The sequence below is a fragment of the Andrographis paniculata genome, unplaced genomic scaffold (genome assembly GCF_009805555.1).
Source record: "Andrographis paniculata isolate CXL003 unplaced genomic scaffold, ASM980555v1 Contig61END, whole genome shotgun sequence".
Taxonomy (NCBI): Eukaryota; Viridiplantae; Streptophyta; class Magnoliopsida; order Lamiales; family Acanthaceae; genus Andrographis; species Andrographis paniculata.
In genome coordinates, this window is record NW_026137597.1 from 1,504,029 (window position 1) to 1,526,908 (window position 22,880).

The 22,880-nt window shown below is 34.5% G+C and overlaps 1 protein-coding gene across 4 annotated transcripts; it reads right to left on the minus strand.

Moving 5' to 3' along the window:
* Positions 1–256: 256 nt before the first annotated feature.
* On the minus strand, positions 257–18,743 carry LOC127260250 (calmodulin-binding transcription activator 3-like). Of its 4 annotated transcripts, XR_007840677.1 has the most exons (15): positions 18,464–18,743; positions 16,654–16,773; positions 15,534–15,649; positions 15,235–15,323; positions 15,090–15,132; positions 14,000–14,201; positions 13,429–13,539; positions 12,966–13,231; positions 11,324–11,926; positions 10,502–11,190; positions 9,682–10,231; positions 9,249–9,569; positions 8,420–8,539; positions 5,507–5,669; positions 257–665 (listed from the first exon to the last, which is right to left on the minus strand). XR_007840677.1 is itself a non-coding variant. In XM_051287959.1 (14 exons), the coding sequence occupies exons 1-13, from the start codon at positions 18,501–18,503 to the stop codon at positions 8,435–8,437; spliced, it is 3,255 nt and encodes a 1,084-aa protein (XP_051143916.1). In that variant the 5' UTR covers positions 18,504–18,743; the 3' UTR covers positions 260–665; positions 8,420–8,434. The 4 variants fall into 4 exon arrangements, 3 of the variants coding, with proteins under 3 accessions (XP_051143916.1, XP_051143917.1, XP_051143915.1); XM_051287959.1 differs by lacking the exon at positions 5,507–5,669 and having other exon boundaries at positions 260–665; XM_051287960.1 differs by lacking the exons at positions 257–665; positions 5,507–5,669 and having other exon boundaries at positions 8,005–8,539; positions 11,324–11,923.
* Positions 18,744–22,880: the final 4,137 nt, after the last annotated feature.

Consider the following 22,880-nt stretch of genomic DNA (forward strand, 5'->3'; position numbering starts at 1 on the left):
CACAAATAAAAGTATAAAAAAATATATTTATAGTCAAACGAAAAGAGGTCTCCAGTAGCAACATGATTTAGCGAACAAATAGAGCGAAATTATAATTGCATATTAAAAAATAAAATAATCAAACAAACATGATAATAAAAATAAAATAGAATGATTGGAAAATAAAAATTTGAATACGAGATGGGCATAAATTATGAGGAATGCTAAACAATATAAAAATATCATATTAAATTATTTATACACAGTAGAAAGATAGAAAGCAAAAATAAAAGCATAAAAAATAAAATATTTATAGAATTTAACTTTTGTAGACAATAAAGAGACTGCGGAAGTCAGATGTAGGCTATGGAAGTAAGAAAATAGCAGTGTATTTCGGATGGCGGAAGTGACCGACATATTGAAGACGCTTTTTAGGAGGAAGTCGAATGTTAGCGGTGGAAGTGAATAGCTGCTTGAAGACGCTTTGGAGAGAGAAGTCGGATGCGGGCGGCTGAAGTGAGCGGCGGAGTGACAAAGCTTTGGAAGGGGAAGTCGGATGTCGGCGATGGAAGTGAGCGACAAATTGACGGCGCTTGATGTGCACGGTGGAAGTGAATGGTAGCCGGCATAGGCTTTGGAGGGGGAAGTTGGATGTAAGCGGTGGAAGTGAGAAAAAGAACTGGTATCTGCAGATTTAGGAAAACAAAAATAGAATATAACTACAATAGGATAAAAATGAGTGAAATTGACCCGCAATATATAAAACTGTAAACCATTAATCTACTTAAAAAACTATAAAAGAAAAAACATTACATATATATAAAAAGAATTTAAATTCTGTAAATTCAGATCTTAAATATATAAAGTATAGATAATATAATTAGAACATTATATCCAATTTTTTAAATTATGCGATCAAAAGTGAATATATATATTACACCAAAATTGAGGGAGTATAATATATTATATTCACTTTACAAAATTAGCCACTCAAAATAAAATATTTTATATTTAAAATGATAATTGAAATATTACATTTAAAAAATCATTGTATATTCACTTATAAAAATTAGAAATTGAAAATAAGTACTTTATATTTAAAATATAATTGAAATATTATATTTATGTATATTCACTTATAAAAGTTAGAAATTGAAAATAAGTATTTTATATTTAGAAGATAATTGTATATTATATTTAAAAAGATTATTGTATATTCACCATCAGCTCCGCCGTCGTCCCGCCACTCAACCCCCAAAGTTTTGTCCCGAAAGGCGGCGCATGGAGCCCACACGCGCCTCCGACGTATATTGCAGTGTCGCCACCATTCCGACACCACCGCCTTCGGGCCGCGTGTGGCGGCGCGTTCGGCCGTCGCCTCCTGTCTTGGTTCCCTATGTCGTGGTGTTGTTGGTTTTTGTAATCGGAGTTGATTTCATTTTGCGACTGTTACCGGTTGGATCATTCGATTTGATATCTTGATTTGAATCTTGATTTTGTGATTTATACCAGTGCGTGATTGGTTTTTTCATCAGAGTTGATTTTATTTTTGTGTTGTTACTGGCATGGCTTCCTTAGTCCAGAATGTCGTGATTCTCTTGCATCAAGTTCTTGCTTCCAATTCCCCACCTGGTATGAAAAATTCGTGGTATTTTGATTCTGGTTGCTGCCATCATATGGCACCTACACTTGGTTTCTTGACTAATGCACATCTTGTGTCTTCTTCATTGCCTATACACTATTGTTAATGGGAGTCGCATGAATATCACTCATTCAGATCTGTAACTCTACCATTTATATCTCTTCCTGATATTTATTGCATTTCTCAATTGACTTTAAATCTTGTATCAGTTGGCCAACTAGTTGAGCAAGGACTTACTTTTACCTTTTCTTCTTCTGGTGTGCAGGTTCAGGATCCACGCACGGGTCAAATTCTTGGGATAGGTAAAAAAGTGGGTCAACTATTTGATGTACAATCTTTGAAAGTTCCTCCAAGTAATTTCTTTGCTGCTACTACTCATACCCCTTGTAATACCTTTCCTTCCCCTAGTCTTCAATAGCACATTCGTCTTGGTCCTGCGTATTCCTCTAAAATTCAATCTCTCGTTAATAAGGGTCATTTAGGTCCTACTCGTTTTGAGTCATTTGATTGCTTACACTGTCATTTGGGAAAACAATCAGCCTTATCTTTTTTAGAAAATATGTCAGTCGCAAGTAAACTGTTTTCCTTTGTTTATTCTGATATTTGGGGTCCTTCCCATGTTCCATCTATGAGTGAGTGTCGTTATTATGTCATTTTTATAGATGATTACTCTTGTTTTACATGGATATATTTTTTGAAACACTGTTCAGAATTATCTGAAACATACATTCAATTTTCTCAAATAGTTCGAACTCAATTTTTTATCCCATACAGACCCTCCGTAGTGATAATGCCTTTGAGTATAGAGATTCTACCTTATTAAGTTTTCTCTCTGCTCAAGGTACATTGATTCAGCGTTCCTGTCCATACACCTCTCAACGGAATGGTCGCGCTGAGCGCAAACATCATCATTCTAAATATTGTTCGTGCATCCCTTTTGTCTGCCTCTTTTCCCGATCCTGATTCTACGGCTCCATTACCGCCTCCGAATCCTATTCCAGTTGAGGCTTTTGATTCACCTCCAATTGAGGCTTTTGATCCACCTCCGACCTTATCTCCAGATGATGATCCGTCTGCGGTCCCTGGACCTGTCATACATTATCAATCACATAGAGTGAGTCACCCTCCTCCTCACTTGCGTGATTATCATTTTTACTCTGTCATATTATCTCATCCTGAGCTTAGGTCATTTCGTGAGACTGGTGTTGATCAATTATGGCAGCAAGCTATGACTAAGGAATTGAAGGATTTGACAAAGACTCACACTTGGAATTTATTAGATTTGCCCTCTAGCAAGCCACCTATTGAGTACAAGTGGGTTTTTAAAAACTAACACTAATTCTAATGGCTATATTGACCGTTACAAGGGTCGTTTAGTGGCCAAAGGTTATTCCCAGAAGTATGGAGTTGACTATGATGAGACTTCACTCATGTTGCTCGTTTCACTACTGTTCGTTGTCTTCTTGCCGTTGTTGTTGCTCATCAGTGGTCCCTTATTCAGTTAGATGTCAAGAATGCATTCTTACATAGCACACTTTCTGAAGAAGTTTATATGACTCCCCCTCCAGGTTTCTCGTCGTCTAGAAAGGTTTGTCGCTTACGTCGCGCTTTATATGGGTTGAAGCAGGCCCCTCGGGCTTGATATGCCATATTTAGTGTTGCACTATTGGAGTTTGGTTTTACCACATGCGCTTACGAATCTGGCATATTTCTCCTTCGTTCTTCATTTGGGATAGTTATACTCTTACTTTATGTTGATGATATGATTATCACGGGAGATGACGCGTTTGGTATTTCTGATCTATAGATATATCTTAACCAGAAGTTTGAGATGAAGAGTTTGGGTCCCCTTCATTACTTCTTAGGACTTGAAGTCTATAATTCTCTCAATGGTTTCTTTATGTCCCAAGCTAAGTATGCCTCCGATCTTCTTGTTCGAGTTGGTCTCACAGACTGTCAGGTAGCCTTCACACCACTTGCCTACAACGTTCGACTTACCCCTGATGATGGCTCTCTTCTTGAGGATCCTACCCTCTACCGTTAGCTTATTGGGAGCTTGATCTATTTGACTGTCACTCGACCAGATATCGCTCATGCAGTCCATATTGTGAGTCAGTTCATGGCCGCTCCGAGGACCTCTCACCACTCTGCCGTCTTACATATTCTTCATTATGTGAAAGGTACTCTTCTGCATGGCTTACACTTCTCCTCTCACTCGTCCTTGAATCTCAGCAGTTATTATGATACTGATTGGGCTGGTGATCCCAATGATCGTCGTTTGACCACTGGTTTATGCTTTTTTCTAGGTGATTCTCTCATTTTTTGGCGCAACAAGAAGCAGACTTTAGTTTCCCACTCAAGTGCCAAGTCAGAGTATCGTCCTCTTGCTGACTCTACTTCAGAACTTTTATGGCTTCGAAGACTACTCATTGATCTTGGTACTCTTCAGCCATCTTCTACGGCTCTTCACTGCGATAGTCAGAGTACTATGAAGATGGTCCATAATGATACATTCCACGATGGCACCAAGCATATTGAGTTTGACTGTCACTTCATTCAACAACATGTTGTCAATGGGGGAGTTCATCTCGTTCCAGTATCCTCTGCAGATCAGACAACATATATCTTCACCAAGTCTTTTCTTCCAAGCCGTTTCCGATTACTCTTGGACAAACTCAAGTTGGTTTGTACTACCCCATCTTGAGTTTGAGGGGATGTTAGATTTAGATATTTCTTTGATATTATTTTCTTTGATTTAGATTTGATCTTATTTTATTAAGATTTGAGTCTATCGAGTCCGTTTTATATTGCCTATATATAGGCCCTTTTATTTTGATGATCAATAACACAATCTCATTATTTTCCCCCAAAATTTCTAACAATAAACAATCTCAATTTATCTTTTGTCACGAACCATAATTTTTGAAACTTTTACATGTATATCTTACATATGTTAATATGCAAAATTTCATGTTTAATGATTGAAAAATGATAAATCATTAGAACGCGGATACGTTCAAACGAGCTTTCATAGACCGCGTTTATATATTTATACTATCAACCCCTAATGGACACAATTAAAAAAATCATCATATAATAAATTTTGTATTAATAATTGATATGTTCAAAGAATATTTGTATTTTTTACGAGATATATTTTATTATAGTAATTATTTAAAGGCAAAATAACAAAAAAAAAAAAACTTTGTGGTTTCTCGAATTTGCTAAAAATTCATCGTGGTTTTAAAACTCCAAAAAACCTATTTGTGGTTTCCAAAATGTTGCCTCCCCCCCTCTGTTAAGATTTAACGGAGGTTGCATGTCACACACCTGAAATGCGATTTTTGGTCCATAAATTAATATATTTTTGTATAAAATGACTAAAATACCCTGGCTTTTTACGGAAGCTTCTTCTTTCTTATTCTTCTTCTTCCTATTCTCTTTCTTCTTTATTATTCTTCTTTCTTATTCTTCTTTCTTATTCTTCTTACATATTTTTAAAATTTAATCCTTATTCATGTTTTTCATTTTAAATCCGCTAAACACAACCAAATTTGAAATCGATCCCAAATTTATAACACAATTAATTGACCGGACATAAAAATGGAGATGAGAATGCGTAAGTTATTGTTCACCGTTGATTTTTTTCCTCTATTTCATCAAACCCAAAAATCTAAGAAATCAATTTGACATCCAGATTTGCCCATCGGGTTCCAAACCACCGGTTCGCCAGTTCTTGAACCGGATTCAAACCAGAAGAACAAGGAGGAAAAAGAAGAAGGGAAAGAACCTAGTGCGATTGGTTGTGGTGGCGTGAGAAAAAAAAATTGGGGAGAAAGAGAAAAAAAAAAGAAAATTGGGAAAAAAAAGAAAAACAGAAAAAACCTTGTGTGGCTCATCTCCTTGAGCCCGCTCCTTCCTCTTCTTTTTCTTTCTCTTCTTCTCATTCTCTTCTGTTTTTTTTCTCTTTCTCTTCTTCCTTCCTTCGTCCATGCTCGCTTCTGTCCGTCGTCTTCCTTTTCTTCTTATTCTTTTCCAATTCTTTATTCTTCAAAGAAGAATTGGAGATGAAGAAGAAAGAAAAAAAATTAGAGAAAAAGAAGAAAAGAAAGAATTGGGTGGGGCTGCAGTGGCATGAAGAAGAATTTGGGAAGAAGAAAAAAAAACTGGGGAAAAAGAAAAGAGAAAGAGCTTGGTGCGCCTAAAGAAGAATTTTGGGAAAGAAGAAGAAGAAGGAAGAAAGAACAATATGATACAATTGGGGAGAAGGAAGAAAGAAGAGAAAGAGAGAAAAATAAATTAAAAAAATATATAAATAAGAGTATAACGGTCAAATATGATAAAATTTAACGTCCGTTAGTAAAATTTAGAGAGATTGGTAAGTATACAACATTTTGGAAACCACAATAAGGTTTTTTGGAACTTTAGAACCACAAAAAATTTTCAGCAAATTCGGAAAATTGCAAAGGTTTTTTTTATTATTTTCCTTTATTTAAATTATATATTTTAAAAACTTATACAAATCGTGTAAGGCACTATTTGCATACTAATTACATATGTAGCATTAAAAAATATAATTGTCTATTGTGTCTCCGGGATAAGTAGTTAAGTTAATCGTTCTCCTATAAATAAGATTTTGTGTTTAACCAGCCAGTAAAAATAAATTTTCCAAGATTATCTCTACGTTAATCTCATGTCATTCAAAACAATTTTAGTTTTAGGTTTTTACATGGTATTGGTGACCAGTAATTTTTCTGTCTTTATTTATTTATTATGCCACTTGATTAATTATTTGGTTGCTTATGTTCATAAATTAAAGCTCTTGAGAGAGATTGTTATGAAGTTCAATAAGGTGTATATTGTTGGTCATGTTTACGAAATAAATGGAACAAAAATATCTCAATTGTTCATTTAACATTGACTACAACTACACAGCCTGAATTCATTCACCATGTAAAGGGGTTTTTTTAGTCTTTTGTGTTTTTTGGTTTTGATGTTTTTTTTTCAGGTAAAATGATGGTCGGATGGTATGCTTTGAGTACTTAGTGTCCAAGAGTTTGGTTTTTTAATGAGTACATTTATAAAATTGAGGATTCAGGTGTAAAAATCGAGCTGAACCTAATAGCCTGCTTACGATCACCACCAAGTCATTCCTTATAGAATTGGATTCATTAAAAAAAAATAAAAAATTAACGAATCCAATTTCGTAAGAAATGACCTGGAGGTGACCGTGAGCAAGCAGGCTATTAGGTTCGACTCGATTTTTACACCTGAATCCTCAATTTTATAAATGTATTATTTTTGTTACAATATATGAATTATCTTATCCAGGTATATATGTATGTAGGTTTCTACATGTTAAGTTCCTTCTCTTCTATTTATGTCGATTCAAATCTGTAAAAATTGTTCAACCAATTCCTGCAACAGTTAGGAGTCAAGATTCGGTAGCGAAATTCGCTATGGACTTGCTGTTTAATAACACTTATTTCACAAATCCAATAATAAACTTGAAGCTAACAAATCAGGTATCCTAACTGCAATATAGTCAAAATGGGAATTATAATTGATTTATATCCCAAGGCCATCCAGAATACGTCATTGGTTGCTACTTCCTACACCAGTTCTGCTTAGTCATGGTAATGGGTCAGGTTCATCCGCACCCAGGATCCGAATACATATTGTTGGACTGAGACTCAATCGGACTTGACCTAAACTATACCCGACAAGATCCGAACTACTTTTACAATTATGTGAGATTTTACTTAAAATTAGACCCAATTCCGAACCCAACATATATTAAAATTTATGAATTTTATTTAAAAGTATTATAATAAATAAATCAAAACGACAAAAATATTTTTAATATAACTATATTACTAGAAATGATATTTTTCATAAATATAATCGATATACTACTAATATATTAAACGGATCCGGATAGATCCGGATTCACTCTAAACATGACCCACCGGATATAAAATACCTGACACATACCCGACCCGATACTCAAATAATTAGACTATAAATTCCAAATAAATAAGTTGGGTCCTGATATTCCAGACCCATTGCCGCCTCTAGTTCAACTTCATTATCAGCGTCTACTTGCATAGAAAATAATCTTGCAGTTATCATAATCATACTGCACTGTTACATTTACTACCTAACCAAATATAATACTAGCACGGTGTTAATTTTAGCACAGAAAAAATATACAAATAGTTGTCTTTATTTCACACCGCAAATACTGAGTGAAATAAAAGTGCTTGCTATTTGTTCGTATTTAAAACTTGTATTATACCAAAGTACATCATGTATTAAAATTAACTTCTGCATTTGAAGTATAGACTATTTTTTAAAAGTATTTTATCTAAACATCAAACAAATATTTAAATTCAAAATTTTAATATCATCAAACTAATCCAAAATATAACAAATCAAATCAAAACAAGAAGTCCAAACTAGAGGTAATTTCACTTTGCATCTATTTTCATCAAATTGAACTAAACATTCCAACTTTTGAATACACAATTTACATCAGAACCACTAAATAAAAATAACTTGTGTATCTATATCATATCAACATGCTAATTTAAAACAAACTCTTCTATATCTCCCTAATCAATATCAGCCCTGCCCATTCTTAATAAACTGTTAGACTACAAATCAATAGCTCTGACCCGAGTATACTTTAAACATAAAGGAAACTGTGCAGAGATAGGGATGCATGTACTTATAAACACGATTAACCGGTTTAAGGTAAGAGGTGATCTATTGACACGAAGAATTTAGAAACTTTACCCGAGTATTGTCCCACTATACGATTGCCATGAAAGTGTCATCCTCCAGTAAGGCGTCGAGGTCAATTAGATCATCGTCAAAATCCCCTTCTGGATTGCATAAAATCTTGTCATAGGCAGCCTGCACAAGGATTCAAACAGATTAATTTATCTTTTTTGTAGAATTACTTCTCATTAGAAATCAAGATATAGGGAATATTTTGGAATTAGGTTTAGCTGGCACAGAGCACGTTTACAACATAATATGTTTCATCGACCAAGTGTTGTATGTATATCATACGTCTGCTGTGAGACTCCTCATGCAGGGCCTCTACCCATCAAATCTATGTTTCGTCCACAAAAAATATGAATTTTCTATTTATAGAAAATAATTCTTATTTACTCTTTAATTTATATCCTTCAACATTACATTTATTTACAAATAAGCCACAACTACTTACTCTATTTATCAAACATTTTCTCACCATATTAACTCACTTATATACTTCCCAAATACCCCTACTTTTAGGTTGCATTTCAACCAATATAATACTCCCTCCGTCATAAAAAATACGCTCACTTTTCTTATTTATCTGTCATAAATAATAGACATGTTCACTTTTTTAGTAAAATATTATACCACTTGTGACTATTTTTAACAATTTTTTTCCAAATGAACCTGTTTTTTCATGGCGGAAGGAGTACTGCATTCATTAAAACTCATGTCCAGCTCAAATGACCATATATTTTGTGGGCAGAGGGATTATATGTTTCTTCACTACCTATATAGAGCCTAAGTTTAGAGAAATAAAAATAAAATTTGATAGCTAACTTGAATAAATGATGTATACCTTTTTCTGCTGCATTTCGGAGACAGCATTCAACACCCTGCGGTACTGATCTCGTGCTTCAGGGTACTGAACCATTGATTTTACTCTAGCAAGGGCCTTTTCCAGTCTCTTCTCTGTCTGTTTCCTGCCTTCTTTTAGGTAGTCATAGTCATCCTCCTGTGTTTCTGTACGCATGCTGGAGCTTGCACTATGTTCTTCGGGTCTGAATCCTTTCAGTCCTCTACCTTTCCGTCGCCACCGCAAAATGACCTTGTCTAAAATTCCAACGGACCATATTATCTTTCTATAGTTCTTTCTCACCTGATGTCCTCTCACATGGGCCTTTTTGTCAGAAAAGCCAAGTGTCAGTAGTTTGGTGTTCAAATTGTTCAGTAAATGAATCGATGGGAGAACCAGAATGCAGTTTATAAACAAAGATGTACAACAGTGTTACCTGAATTTTTATTATTTGCTGACGGATTAACAGGAAATCCTTTCTGCCTTTCCAGCTTCGGAACTTGTTTTGAATCCGTACTGCAGCTGCTGCATGTCCTGGTTCATCCTGTTGTCCTATCCTCTTGCTCCTTAGAGCCAGAAGGGAAAGAGCACGATCGTCCGAGACTCCAAATTCACGGTCATTATATTCTTTTATCTGCCTTCTCTGGAAGGATTGTGCCCGGTACACTTCATGAATGCGACTTGCAGCTTGAGTAGCATTCCTTACTGCAGCTAATGAGTCCTTCAAGGGCAAATCACCGTAGCTCACTGAAGTCTCAGAGATTGGCACCCAATCTTTTCCTCTATCACTCCCCTTGGAGTCTTTCAACGTGATTGAGGATAGGTGGGAGCTCAGGGAAGATTCTGCAAGGTAACCAGCAATGCCTTTGTGCCCATTGCTGGACGCCAAGTCAGCAGGAGGTCTTCCAGATGGGTATTTGGGGGTGGGATCTGTCACCAATCCAGGTGCTGCACCAAGGGAGATGAGAAGGCCCACGGTTCGCTCTCTAACGTTGCAAAAACCAAATATGGAAAGACATAAATATATAGTAGGTATGTAAGAGGAATGAAATTAGAACAAATGACTAAATCAAAGTTGAAATATTCAAGATTAAAATATAGATTCTTCAATGTAAATGATTCTCAGAGGACATTTGAAGTTTTTTTATTATGCATAAGTTCAAACAAGTATGCCTGCAAAAGTGAAATAACCTTGTGCCTGCAAAAGTGAAATAACCTTGCAAGCCATGTAAACGATGTAATTCAGCAACCCCAACCTGCCATTATGTGCTGCCCAGTGAAGTGCGGTCCATCCATTTGCATCGCGGAAATTGATATTGACACCTGCAGCTATTGTGGGTGCTATGGCCCAGTCATAACCTAGAGCAGCAGCAAAATGCAAAACACCTTGGCCTTGCTCATCTAGTATACTTGGGCCTTTACCACCCTCAGCTATCTTTTGGAGAAGCCAAACAAGCAACTTCTCTTTTAAAAGCTTTTGTAGGAGTTGATCCATACACTTATCAGGTGAGAATTCATCCTGTTTAGTAAGGTTCACCATTTGTTCCCACTCCAAGTCGTCTTTAAGCATTGCACTGATTTTCCTGCATAGCTGTGAGCTTTCGGCAGAACTACTCTGGATGGAGGTTTGAGAGGTGCTTGGTTCCAGAGACAACAACTTCCCGAATCTCATATGCAGTGTTTCATCAGAAGTAATGCTGCCTGCATCTGAAATGTCGACATCTGGAATAGGGCGGAATTCAAATTCTCGTACTTCACTGCATGCTAACCTATTTGAACATGTCACATAAAATGGAACTCTCCCATTGTCATGTGAAGGTGTAAAACACTGAAGAATACCATCTGCTACAACCTCAGCAGGAACTTCCAGTTCACCAAACATGCAAGCCCATTTACACTTCAGCACCTCCTCTGGACTCCTCAAGAATCCTCCGATAACATGCACCTGATCACGAGTGACACACAATATATATAGAGAGATTAAGATTTCTTATACTTTGTTTGCTTGACAAAACCAACCATTTATTTCAAAAGGTTCACAAGAGAGGAATGTCTGATAATCAAATTAGACTAGTTACCTTAATTTCAGTCCCAGAATATGCCCAATTTGGCGAGAAATCCACAACGCTAAATAGCTGGTCTTGAGAAATAGAGGGGCTAAGAATGTAGTTGTCTAAGGGCACATGAGTGGAGATATCTGATTCATCTGCATCTTCACTTCCAACAGTTTCCCAGTACACAGAAGGTCTTGGCTGTATAGTAGCATCAGTGACATCATCTAGTTCTTTGCTTATCCAGCGGTCAAAGCTGTCAAGCTTTTTGAGGCCTTCTCGCATAAATCCATCCAGTAAAGGTTGTTTCAAGGGTGTATTATCAGTTTTATCCTCTAAACTAAGTTTGCCATCAGAATATGAGTCATGAGAACTACTAACAACCTTTGAGGATTGGAGTTGAAGATCATCTTGCAAAAGCTCTCTGCCTTGCTCAGTTAAATATGTATTATGAAGGCCAACTGCGTTGGATAGTTCTCCCTGATCTACACTATTTGGTTTGGTAGTTTGATCTGACATGGGATCCCTCCACAATGGATAATAATGGTCCTGCCCTAAATTCACTCTTTCAGCTGATTTCTGACCCATGGACCAATTTGATGCATGCTGAGAATCATGAACAGAGGCCTGCTACAATTAACATTAGTAACATATAAGATCTATCAATCCATATCCATCTGCCAAACAGTGATTACTTGTTAACAAATTACATCATGTAAAAAGAAATGTGATATCATAATTCAGTTGACAGTAATAATTCTTAGGGTATATCTATCAAGGTTACCCTCAACAGAGGGTGTGAAAATGCAGCATGGTGAGATGAAATCAATGGTTAGGCATCCACCAATTGTGTATCTCACTGTACAGAAAAAAGAAGAGTAAGCAAACTCTATATTTATCCAAGTTTAGCGTTGCCTAGGAATATTGAAGATCACAATTCTACTAACCTCCTAAAATAGAAAAAGGTGCATAGGTTTTGATGGAGCGGATAAAATCAGTAGTCGTGCGATAACAAACCATAACCATAAAAATATTGAAAATGTGGAACTCAACAAACAAAAAAGGTATAAAAATTATCTATTGAAAAATATTAGACCATAGGAGGAAAAAGCTTTTCTATAATGTCTTAGATATAGCTTAAAACATGAATTCATGAACAGAGCTAAACAAAAATGATCTAGAGGTAATGAAGTCTTTCCCAAGAACATGTGCAGCTACAGTTCCATGGAACCAGTTATACTATCTACCTTAGGCTCTGTTTACTTTGTTATTCAAATTTGCTTTTGGACTATTCATCAACAGTTTTTTTTTTCAAAAAATATAACATCTAATACCATTAAAAAACCTGTTTTTTATTCAAAACATCACACTCAAATACCTATTTATGTCAATTCATACACCTATTTTCTATAGGTTTTACAATTTTCAACCCAATCCAAAACTCCAAAACACTTTCAAAACATGTCCAAACACAACCTTATAATTTCCAAACAGTAAGATAATGTCCCCAATCCTCACTTCCTCTCCCCACAAACCTAATTTACCATATTACACGGGAGGATTAGTTCAGAATCCATGAGACCTTATCTACAGGTAAACTACATAAGCAATAAATTGCTGTAAGGAAAATTGCATTGCAGCAAATAAAACGTTTCAAATAGTTATATACCTGCTGGTAAACAACTTGATCCAGGAGTTGATTTTCTCGACCAGACATCATGCTCAATGAACTTGGTTGGGCAGGTGAGTATAATGATGGCTGAAAATTGACAGATTGATAACCAGTAGTACTTTCAACAGAATTTTCTCTAGATTGGAATGCATGGTCTTGTTGAAACTGATAGAGACCATGATCTATAAGATTCTTATTTTTCTCTCTTGTGTTTGTTCCAAAACTCATGCTAGGAAGAGTTGAAATTTGTCCTCCATAGGTACCTGCCATGGCAGTAATGTTGTCATTACAATAAATTATTAATAATAGAAGACATTAGATTCACAACATTCAATTGAATAATACCACTTCCCTAATCTCCATTTCAATACGGAATAGCTTTTAAGTAAAATCTGTTCTGGATAGAAGAAAAAAGAAAAATACAATTGTTGAAGATAAATGCAAGACTTAAAGGCATTACTTGATGTAGAAACTGTGTAATAGGGAACAGTAGCAGCTTCTGTTGTTAGTGATGTAGGAGACTGTAACTCTTGAACAGAATGGAATCCAGGACTTGATTGATGCTTGTAAGCTGCATTTGTATATAATTCATCATAACATTGAATCACATAAAAATGTAACAGCTTCATATTTTATTTGATGAAAAACCTACAATATCCTACCTATGTCCCATTTCTTTTGCTTGATTTACTTTTAGCATGGTTTTTTAGGTAGTATAATTTTAATAGTTTTTTGACCTCTTTGTCCCTTCTTTTTGTTGGGTATGTTTTATAACATTGTTTTTAGATAGGTAGAAGAGGAAAACTGTGTGTAAGTAAAGAAAAGTTGGGACATTCCAAATTAGAAATAATAACAAATGATTTGGGACAGAGGGAGTAGTACAAGTACTTCAAAAATAGTAACACATAGGGTGCGTGTGTGTTTGGTGTTTAAATAGTAGTTGGATGTAATATTTTTCAAGTCATTTTCGTAGAAAATCCTGGGGATTGCACATAGCCATCTTAAAATAAACATAAAATCAATCCACCAACCTGATTCAGCATCTTCATGTTCTGAAGCCTGAAAACTGTTAAGACTAGCTGTATCTGCAACTTGTTCTCCTTGATAATCATAAGATGGAAATTGAGAGGCTCCTGATCTTCCCATCTCAGAGTAAGATACATCATCTTTAGTTTGCTGACAATGAGGAATACCATCAGCATCCTTCAGGCGACTGAAATTTGTCCTGTTTCCCTGTGAAGAAAACAAATATCAGAGTTCTAGAAAGACTTCAACTCTGAGGCATCATAAGGAGAACAAGCAAGCATAACTGTAACTTTGCATCAAACACCAAACTGCCAAAGCACAACTGACTTCAAGTTATCTTGAAAAAATTCATCATTTTGTTATGCCTCATTTTTTTAATCTTTACACTTTTTCAACATCTCCACACAAACATATAGGATAGCTTTCACTCCAAATATATAAGTACAAAAATCTAAACCATAATGATAACTCACTCATCAGACCATATTTATATGCAAATTCAACACAAACACATATTGACAAGCACCCTCAAGAGTGGTTATTACTCTTGTACTCTACAATCATCTTATTAAAATAATATATAAGTATCATAATGTCTTTCATACTACTCTTAACTACATAATTATACAAAAATAACCATTCACATTCCTACAATATCAATGCCAATAATGTTATTAGATTTACAGTTGTTTCCGTTTTTTACTTTTGAGATATGAGATTCTATGCTTAATAGTACTAAATCTTTGAACTATTGACACGTCAAGTCTGTTACAAACTTACAGTTTAAAGTTCAGGAAAATAAGCGTGTTTGCTTGTGTTGGTGTTTTCGTTTTCGGTTTTCGGCTTTGAGGTGAAAAAGTAGTTGAATGTGACAGTTTGAGTTGAAATAGGCATTGGATGTGATATCTTGAATTGAAAATAGGTAATGGATGTGAAGTTATTGGAAAGAAAATGATAGATTGAATAGTGAAAGAAAGGAGGACAAAACACAATGAACACACAAGCATGTCAAGAGAGATACTGAACCAACTCATCAGCATTAAGAGGGGCTTACTTACTAAGTCAGAGAGAGTATTATAAAATGAATTTTATTACCTTGACCTCCCGGTAATGAACAAGAACTATGTGAGATAGCTCCCTGAAACAGAAGTCAACCACACCACAAATGTATCAAACTCTTATATAAAACTAAATATGATTCTCCGGTCACTACATGTTTTAAAATGAAGTTTTAACATACTCTTCAAGCATCCAATAGCTACGTCTTTGAAATTTTTCATTCTCTTCTCCATGGGCATAGTAGCAATGCAGTACATCAACACTTCCAGCCTGAACAAATGTCAATTCTATGTTGTGTTATTTAGAAGTATCATCAAAACTTTAAGAATGATGTTAGAGCTAAGATCTGACGCGCATTCTTATATTATGATTGCTTCATGCTTTGACAGGTAGAGTTACAAGTGTGCATAAGAAATTGCATCTCCACCTATCTATGCATATACCTAATAAGGGACCATAGAGAACAGTAATACTACTCACCTTGAGCCTTTCATGAGCCTCCTTGACTGTCTTCCCATCTCTTTTCTTTCTCCAGTTATGGCCGTCTTTTCGAAAGTACCGCAGAACCTTTCGATCAAAAAGAAAGAGAGAACCACCTGCAAAACATGTTTGATGAAAATATAGGTGTATAGAGACCGCATGCAAAATACAGAGATGACACAGAATGCATTACAATATTTAAAAATATATATATATATCTTAAGAAATATGCATCCATCACTCCCCCAATGCCAACCTCCAGAGGTACCACTATTTCACTACCAATAGTATGAGAGACACTCATGTCTGATTGATTATTCACAATCGTTCATGATACAGTAGCATGAATAAACTGTGTGGAACAAACTAGGATTCAACAATGAAATGGAAGGGTTCAAAGTTCATAAGCATGCATTTAGAGAATAGCAATCCAAATACATAGGCAATGGGATGAAATCACCATGCCAAATGTATATATGTCAATAAGATAAAAGTAACAAGTTGAATAACTAATACAAAAAGAACCCTTAAATCCCTTTATCATATTGATAGCATTCTCCTTCAGACCACGAATGAAGAAAAAGTTCACAAAGAATTTGCAATAAAATAAGAATTGACTTTTTGAATTGTCCATAGGAAAAGCATTGCTTTGTAGCATTTATTTCCCATTCAGTGTGAACATATGAAACCACCTTTCCCTGCAACTAATGACCATTAGTTTGTGTTGAGATGAGATTAGATTATCAAACCAACTCTTTAGTTAATTGCTTCATGGATGCAGAAATACACTATCACAGTATAGGTGTAACCAAAACTAAATTATAATTGATGTTTAAAGCAAAATAATCTATAAATGATGTGTCCAAGTGTCTCTTTACTTCATAAAGAAATAATTGCATTTTGAAAACTAAGATATACATATATATAACTTTATATGGAGACCTATGACCAAAGGTCTTAACCAACATAGAGTCATCGATCCCATAAATTTAATCAAGAATGTGTTTATTATGTGTTCCATTAGATAATAACTATCAGTTTCCTTCAACCAGAGCATCAGACATATCACAGTCAATGTCAAACTATAAATTAGGAAAAGGAAAAATATAGAAACCCATACTTGGAGGTCTTGTAGGAGGTTCTGGAGCAATGCGAAATTTTTTGTAATTTTGAAGAATTTCACAAATCTCAGCAGGGCGCAACCAGCGATATTGTGCTTCCAAAAGTATCTGCTTGATATCTGAATCAACATTCAAAACAATTTCATGATTTCAGAAGAGCTGAGCATAATTCCTTACAATAGGTAGGAAAAAAAAATACTGATGCAACCTGAGAAAATAAATTTAAGACGTCTTATTCCAACATATGATACCTCGTCATTTGCAAAAGCAACCATTTCAGGTTAGTTAGTATAGTCAACTCAGAACATAGAGATGTAGAATTATTAAGTACTCTCTCCATTCAAGAGTACATATTGCTTTAGGCGATGGCGCAGCAACTAATGAAATAAAATATTTGATTAAAACAAAATAACATAAGAAGTTACTAATATGACTAAAATACTATTAAAATATATAATGAGGTGACTAGAAGTCTAGAATGCCCATATTCATTTTAAATGTGGACATAGAAAGGGTAAAGTTCGGAAAAAAGCAATAAGCATTGTGGTAAAAGTATTAAATGGCATATGATTTCAAACTGAAAAACTAAAAGACTCTAAAAATGTTAACAGAGACAAGATAAAATGGTTGTTTATCACTGTCTCTTCCACATAAGCAAGCAAATGCATTGCATAAGCTCCAAGGGTACTGAACCAACAAATGGAAAATTGCAGCTACAAAGCCATGCACACCCTAAAACATGGAACCTCAAATTGTACTAAGCAACAAATAACAGCATGTTGTAGTATGCTTTTTAAGTGGTCAACAGAAAACAACAAGCAATATAAGCATACAATGGACATTTGACACAGATTAACACTTCTTCAGATAAACTACTCATTCGACCATAATGTTGATAAAAGACCATCAACACAAGAAACTTTGCAGCTCAGACAGGATAAAGTTTCACCATATGCTAAAAATAAATAAATGAATGTAGGAACAAACATACAATTTTCAATGAATTAATAAAGTCTAAAGGCTAAAAACTGTCTGTATTTACTTCTAACTATGTTTCCAATGTTTCACTATTCGATGTACTACGGTTTACATTTCCCTCCAAAACAGAAGTAAACACACGTCTTTAGTTATGTTTTCATTTCCATTTATACAGTGCATTTCTATTTCCCTCTAAAACACATCAGGTTCATCACATAATTTTAATTTGAAACATAGCATCCCACACCAATTTTCATCTCCAAAATTTCAAAGCAACAAAACAGAAGTAAACACTTTCTCCTTGAATCCGTGTGAAAAATGAGAGAAAAATTAATCTTGCCCTTCCTTCTGCCAAAATAGTCAAGAAATCTATACTTCTCATCCATCCCAATAATTTTTTCCTTCAATTAATTAAAAGATTTACCTTTTTTTTTTTTCTTTTTTCACAAATTATTTTATTCTCACTATTTTATTTTCTTCTTTTGAAATCCTCTACCAGAAAAAAAATTTCTCCCATTTTCGCTAAGTCTCGCCCAACATTTCCTTCCCTTCCTAATTTTTTTTCAAGTTCCTCGAATCAAATTGTAACATTAACGCGACACATTCTCCTCTCCCATTTAGCAATTCAGCACCACATATACACACGCAACATCAGTATATACACCTATTCATAACCACTGAAACATAGCATAAAAAAAAAAAAAAAAAAATACTACTTACTGTAATCCAGCATAACTCAAACGGATGATGGACGAACAAAGCAGCTGTTTTAATAATAACACCAAAACAAACAAATAAATATATAAAAACAAAAGAGAAAGGAAGTGTCACCTAATTGAGTATTGAGCGCGTAGCGCCGACCCTCCGCCATCAAATCACCAACCACAATCCAATACCAAGGCTCCTGAAAATCCTTGCACGCATATACAGATTCGTGCTACAAACTACAACTGTCCGCCAAAACAGTCACCAGAAACTCATTCAGCTACTGAAAATGGAAAATCAAATCAGAGAAGTGATGAATTTACAACAAAATGCGAAGTAAATCGAAGAAAAAGGTTGTAAGAGTAAAGGAGGGAAGCAACGAAGAATGTGAGTGGAATTGAGCCGCCGAAATGGAATGAAAGGCAGTTCACAATGTCCGACGCGGTTATTCAGGGGCTCTTTTGTCTTTTCACATTCATTAATCCGACCATTGACCCTACCGTCTATTTTTGTACGTATCACATCTCTGCTTTATTTTAAATTATAATAATTTTCAATAAGCATATAAGTTAAATTAAATGTAAAAAATAAAAGTGATGTGTTTTAAAAATAAAAAAATTGAGAAACAATGCAAAAATAGTTACAACGTAAATAAACAATATTCATGTGCCTTCTTAAAATATATATTCTTATATTCGGAATTAATTTATCTTATTTGATTGTTTTGATATATCTGAAATCAATTTTCTTAAACTTGTATTAAATTTAAAATTTTAAAATTAATAATTGTATGATTTGCTTATGAATTTAATTATATCAACATATATATTTAAAAAACTATTTATTTGTATTATAGAAATTTTTCTTCTTTACAAAATGATAGTATATATTGTATATATTTTTTAAAATTATAATATAAATAAATATCAAATAACTAAAAAGATATGATCTTGTGCTTCTCGAGTTTAATTAAAAAAAAAAAAAAAAAGTAAGAAAACTGCAGCAGGTTATCCACTGTCGAACAGAACAAAAAAAAAGAATTGGATGAATTTGGGCTACTTTCCAAACCTATAGTAATCGTACAAGAGGTTTGGCCAAACCTCCTACAAACAAACATACCTTATATCCGTTATTTTTCAATAAATTAGTAATTATATTGTTATGCAAAATAATAAATAAAATAATGATAAATAATAAAATAAAGTATTCAATAATTCGGTGTAGTGATACAAAATAAGAATGAAATTGAATGGAGGATACCATTTGCCCACAAGACAAATTACATTCCGATATTATATTCGGTGATGACGTTTTGTCCCCAAAGGTAAAATGACTTTCGTTTCAACTTAGGTGACAACTCAATAAATCAAAGCTTCGATGAACATAATGAAATCGAGCTTTTCCAGAAGGTTAGGAAGACTGAATATGACCGAAAAACTCACCATAAATACTACCATTGGAATAGGAGTAGAGATAGATGGGAGAGAATATGTTGGTTAGTATGTTGAGAATGAAGAATGAAAGACCCTTGTATCGGCCTCTTCACTTGATCAAAATTGTATATAAGTAATCAACGGTTATTAATTACGGTTTAATTATCAATATTATTAAAAGTTATAATTTACGTTAATTTAAAACTTTGCGTTCGACTTGCTTGTAAATTTACATAAATTAAAACATTTTTTTTGAAGTTATAATAGATATATTCATCGGATATGATTTTACTGGATATCCTGTGACTTAGGTTATACACTCGAGTTTAACTTTATACTTCACAATTTGATTCGTCTCGAGACAGACAAAATTAGTCAAATATTAATCAAGTCTCATATTTAATATATAATACTCCCTCCGTTCGCCTCTAAGGGCCATATCTACATTTTGCGTCATTGTACTTAACATTAAAAATATCCTTATATTTGTATCATTTTTTGTACAAATATCCTTCTACTAGAATTATAAGATACTAATTGAAGTATTTTTGCAATTTTTTTCTTAATTTATAGTATATTTTGATATAATAATTAATATTCAAATATCAACACTCCAAAAAGTAAATAAAACCCTTAAAGCCGGACAAAGGTATTATATATATTTTATCCAAATTAATTCAATTAATTTGGTTATCCGGCTTATTGTATTTTCACTCATCGATTAATCGATTATGTAAATTTAAAATTTAAATTTTTAAAATTAAATTTAATCGATGAAATAATTAACCGATTATTCAACAATCCTCCATATGAGTAGAAATGCCAGAAAAGAATAGATGCACAGTTCAGTTTCAGAGAGACATTATTACATCGAGACAAATAGTTTGTGACTTTGAAGCTTCTATGGTTAACATTACAAAGTGTACTAGTGGTCCAGTTGTCATGATGCATTGAACTATTCTACCCCATTGTATATTGAGTCAATAATATTGATGTGTCGCTATCTCATCCTCATTTATTCTCACATTTTGATTTGTTTCGATCATGAATCATGACTCTGGATTCATAAATATTTCTTTTAGAGTGACTCACTCTTCACACTTGTAAAAATAATTATATCTTAAAATATCCAAGTCATACTTTTAAAATTATTAAGAGTCATTGATTCAAGCTCACCATTTTTGCATTATTTTAACACTTGATGTTTTTTAGAGAATGGCGATCGAGTGTTTGTGTTGAACTTTTACAGCTTAGTTTTCTTATTGAACCAAGGCTTGAGATTCCCAAATGATTTAGTTGGGTTACTACTGTAATTGTCTCTAACTTATGGGTTTTAAGCTCATCCCATTTAGAAATTTTTATATGTGATCCTTCTGTAATCCTTTGGTTAGCTGATCTGTTAGATTTTCTATTGACTTCACAACGTCAATGGTCAAAACCTCACTCATAATCAAATATCTTACAAATTATGTCTACATGATATGTTGTGATACCATTATAAATTCTACCTTTTTTTTAATCGGAAAGATCAAGGATTTTATATATAAATAAATAAATAATATTTATATAATATGTCGGGCATACCCGGGAAAATAAAATGATCAAGCTATCTAACAATGAGCTAGACCTATGCATTCAAAAAGCAATAAGTAAATTTATCTGCACGAAGGCAATCCTCATTCAAAAGGAATCTAATGATTCTATCATGTAAGAGTAAGTCAAAAATGGGAAAGAGTCCCAGAGTGTGTCTCATTAAATTAAATACAAAAGATTGACAATAAATAATCTAAGCAATAAGCTGAAAACAATAGGTTTTAATTTCCACAATGGATATATCAGGATCCAAGGTGAAGTTCTTCAAAGTCCCTTTACTGCCCGCGGTCCAGAGGTAGTAGACAGTGGCACCGAGACTAGCGTGAGACATTAAAATAATTTTTGAATCTTGCGTAGTGCTGTCCTGAAGCCAAAGTAAGGTTTGGTGTATCAAGTCAAGTTGCGTCGGTATGTTAAGCTAGAAACGAATGCTATTCCAAACTCTCGATGAAAACATGCACCTAAAAAATAGGTGTTGGATGTCCTCCAAATGATCTTTACATAGAGCACAAATCAAATCAATATCGAGGAAGTGAATGCGGTCCTTTGTATTCAGTTTACCATACATTGCAAGCTACAAAATAAATGTGTGCTTTAGGAGTGCATACCGATTCCAGATAGCACGGGCTGGTTTCCATGGAGTTCCCAAAGATATGAAAAAATCATACACGCAGCTGGTGTTGGGATTGAGCTGGAACCATCGAAACATTTCCACTTTGGCTTGGGAAACATCACCAAAGTGGCGGACTATTTGTCGCGAATGGCATTAAGCGATTTGAGGAAATAGGAGTCCGAATGATATATGGCGCGATCCCAAAGGTCAGATGTTCGGAAAAACCGGCTATGCATCCACTTGACCCATAGCAACTCCTTGTTAGTATGAAGCCTCCAAATATATTTACAAACGAGAGCCGAATTCCATTCCGGGAGTGAACAAAGTCCCAGCCCACCCTCCGATTTGGGTGAAGAAATAACACTCTAGGCCACAGCCGCTGATCTACCTTGCCAAAGAAAAGTGCAACAAAGTTTAGTGATATGAACAATCATCATCGGTGGTGTCTGGAAAATAGAAAGCCAAAAGCATCAAGTGTCTTGGACAACTGAATGGATGAGCTCAAGATGACTTGCATAGGATAAATTAACCACTCCAAGTACGAATGTAATTGGAAATGGATGAGATCAAGCCATCAAATTGAGTAACCTTTGGCTTGCCGGGAGCAATTATAACTCCGAGATACTTAAAATGGATAGAGCCCTTGGTAAAACCAGGGGCATCCACCATCGAATCAGTTAATTCTGGGGAGGCACCAGCCACAAAAATATTCGATTTACCCATGTTTAGCTTTAGCCCTGAAACTTCTCCAAAAATGGGTGATGCAGTCAACAAGCATCGCAATGGAGTGGTGGTCGCCACAACAAAGAAGGATAATATCATCTGCAAAATCAAGATGAGTAATTTTCAGCTCCGAGCAGCCCGGGTGGTAGTTGATTTCCCGAGAATCACTTTGAAATTTCAA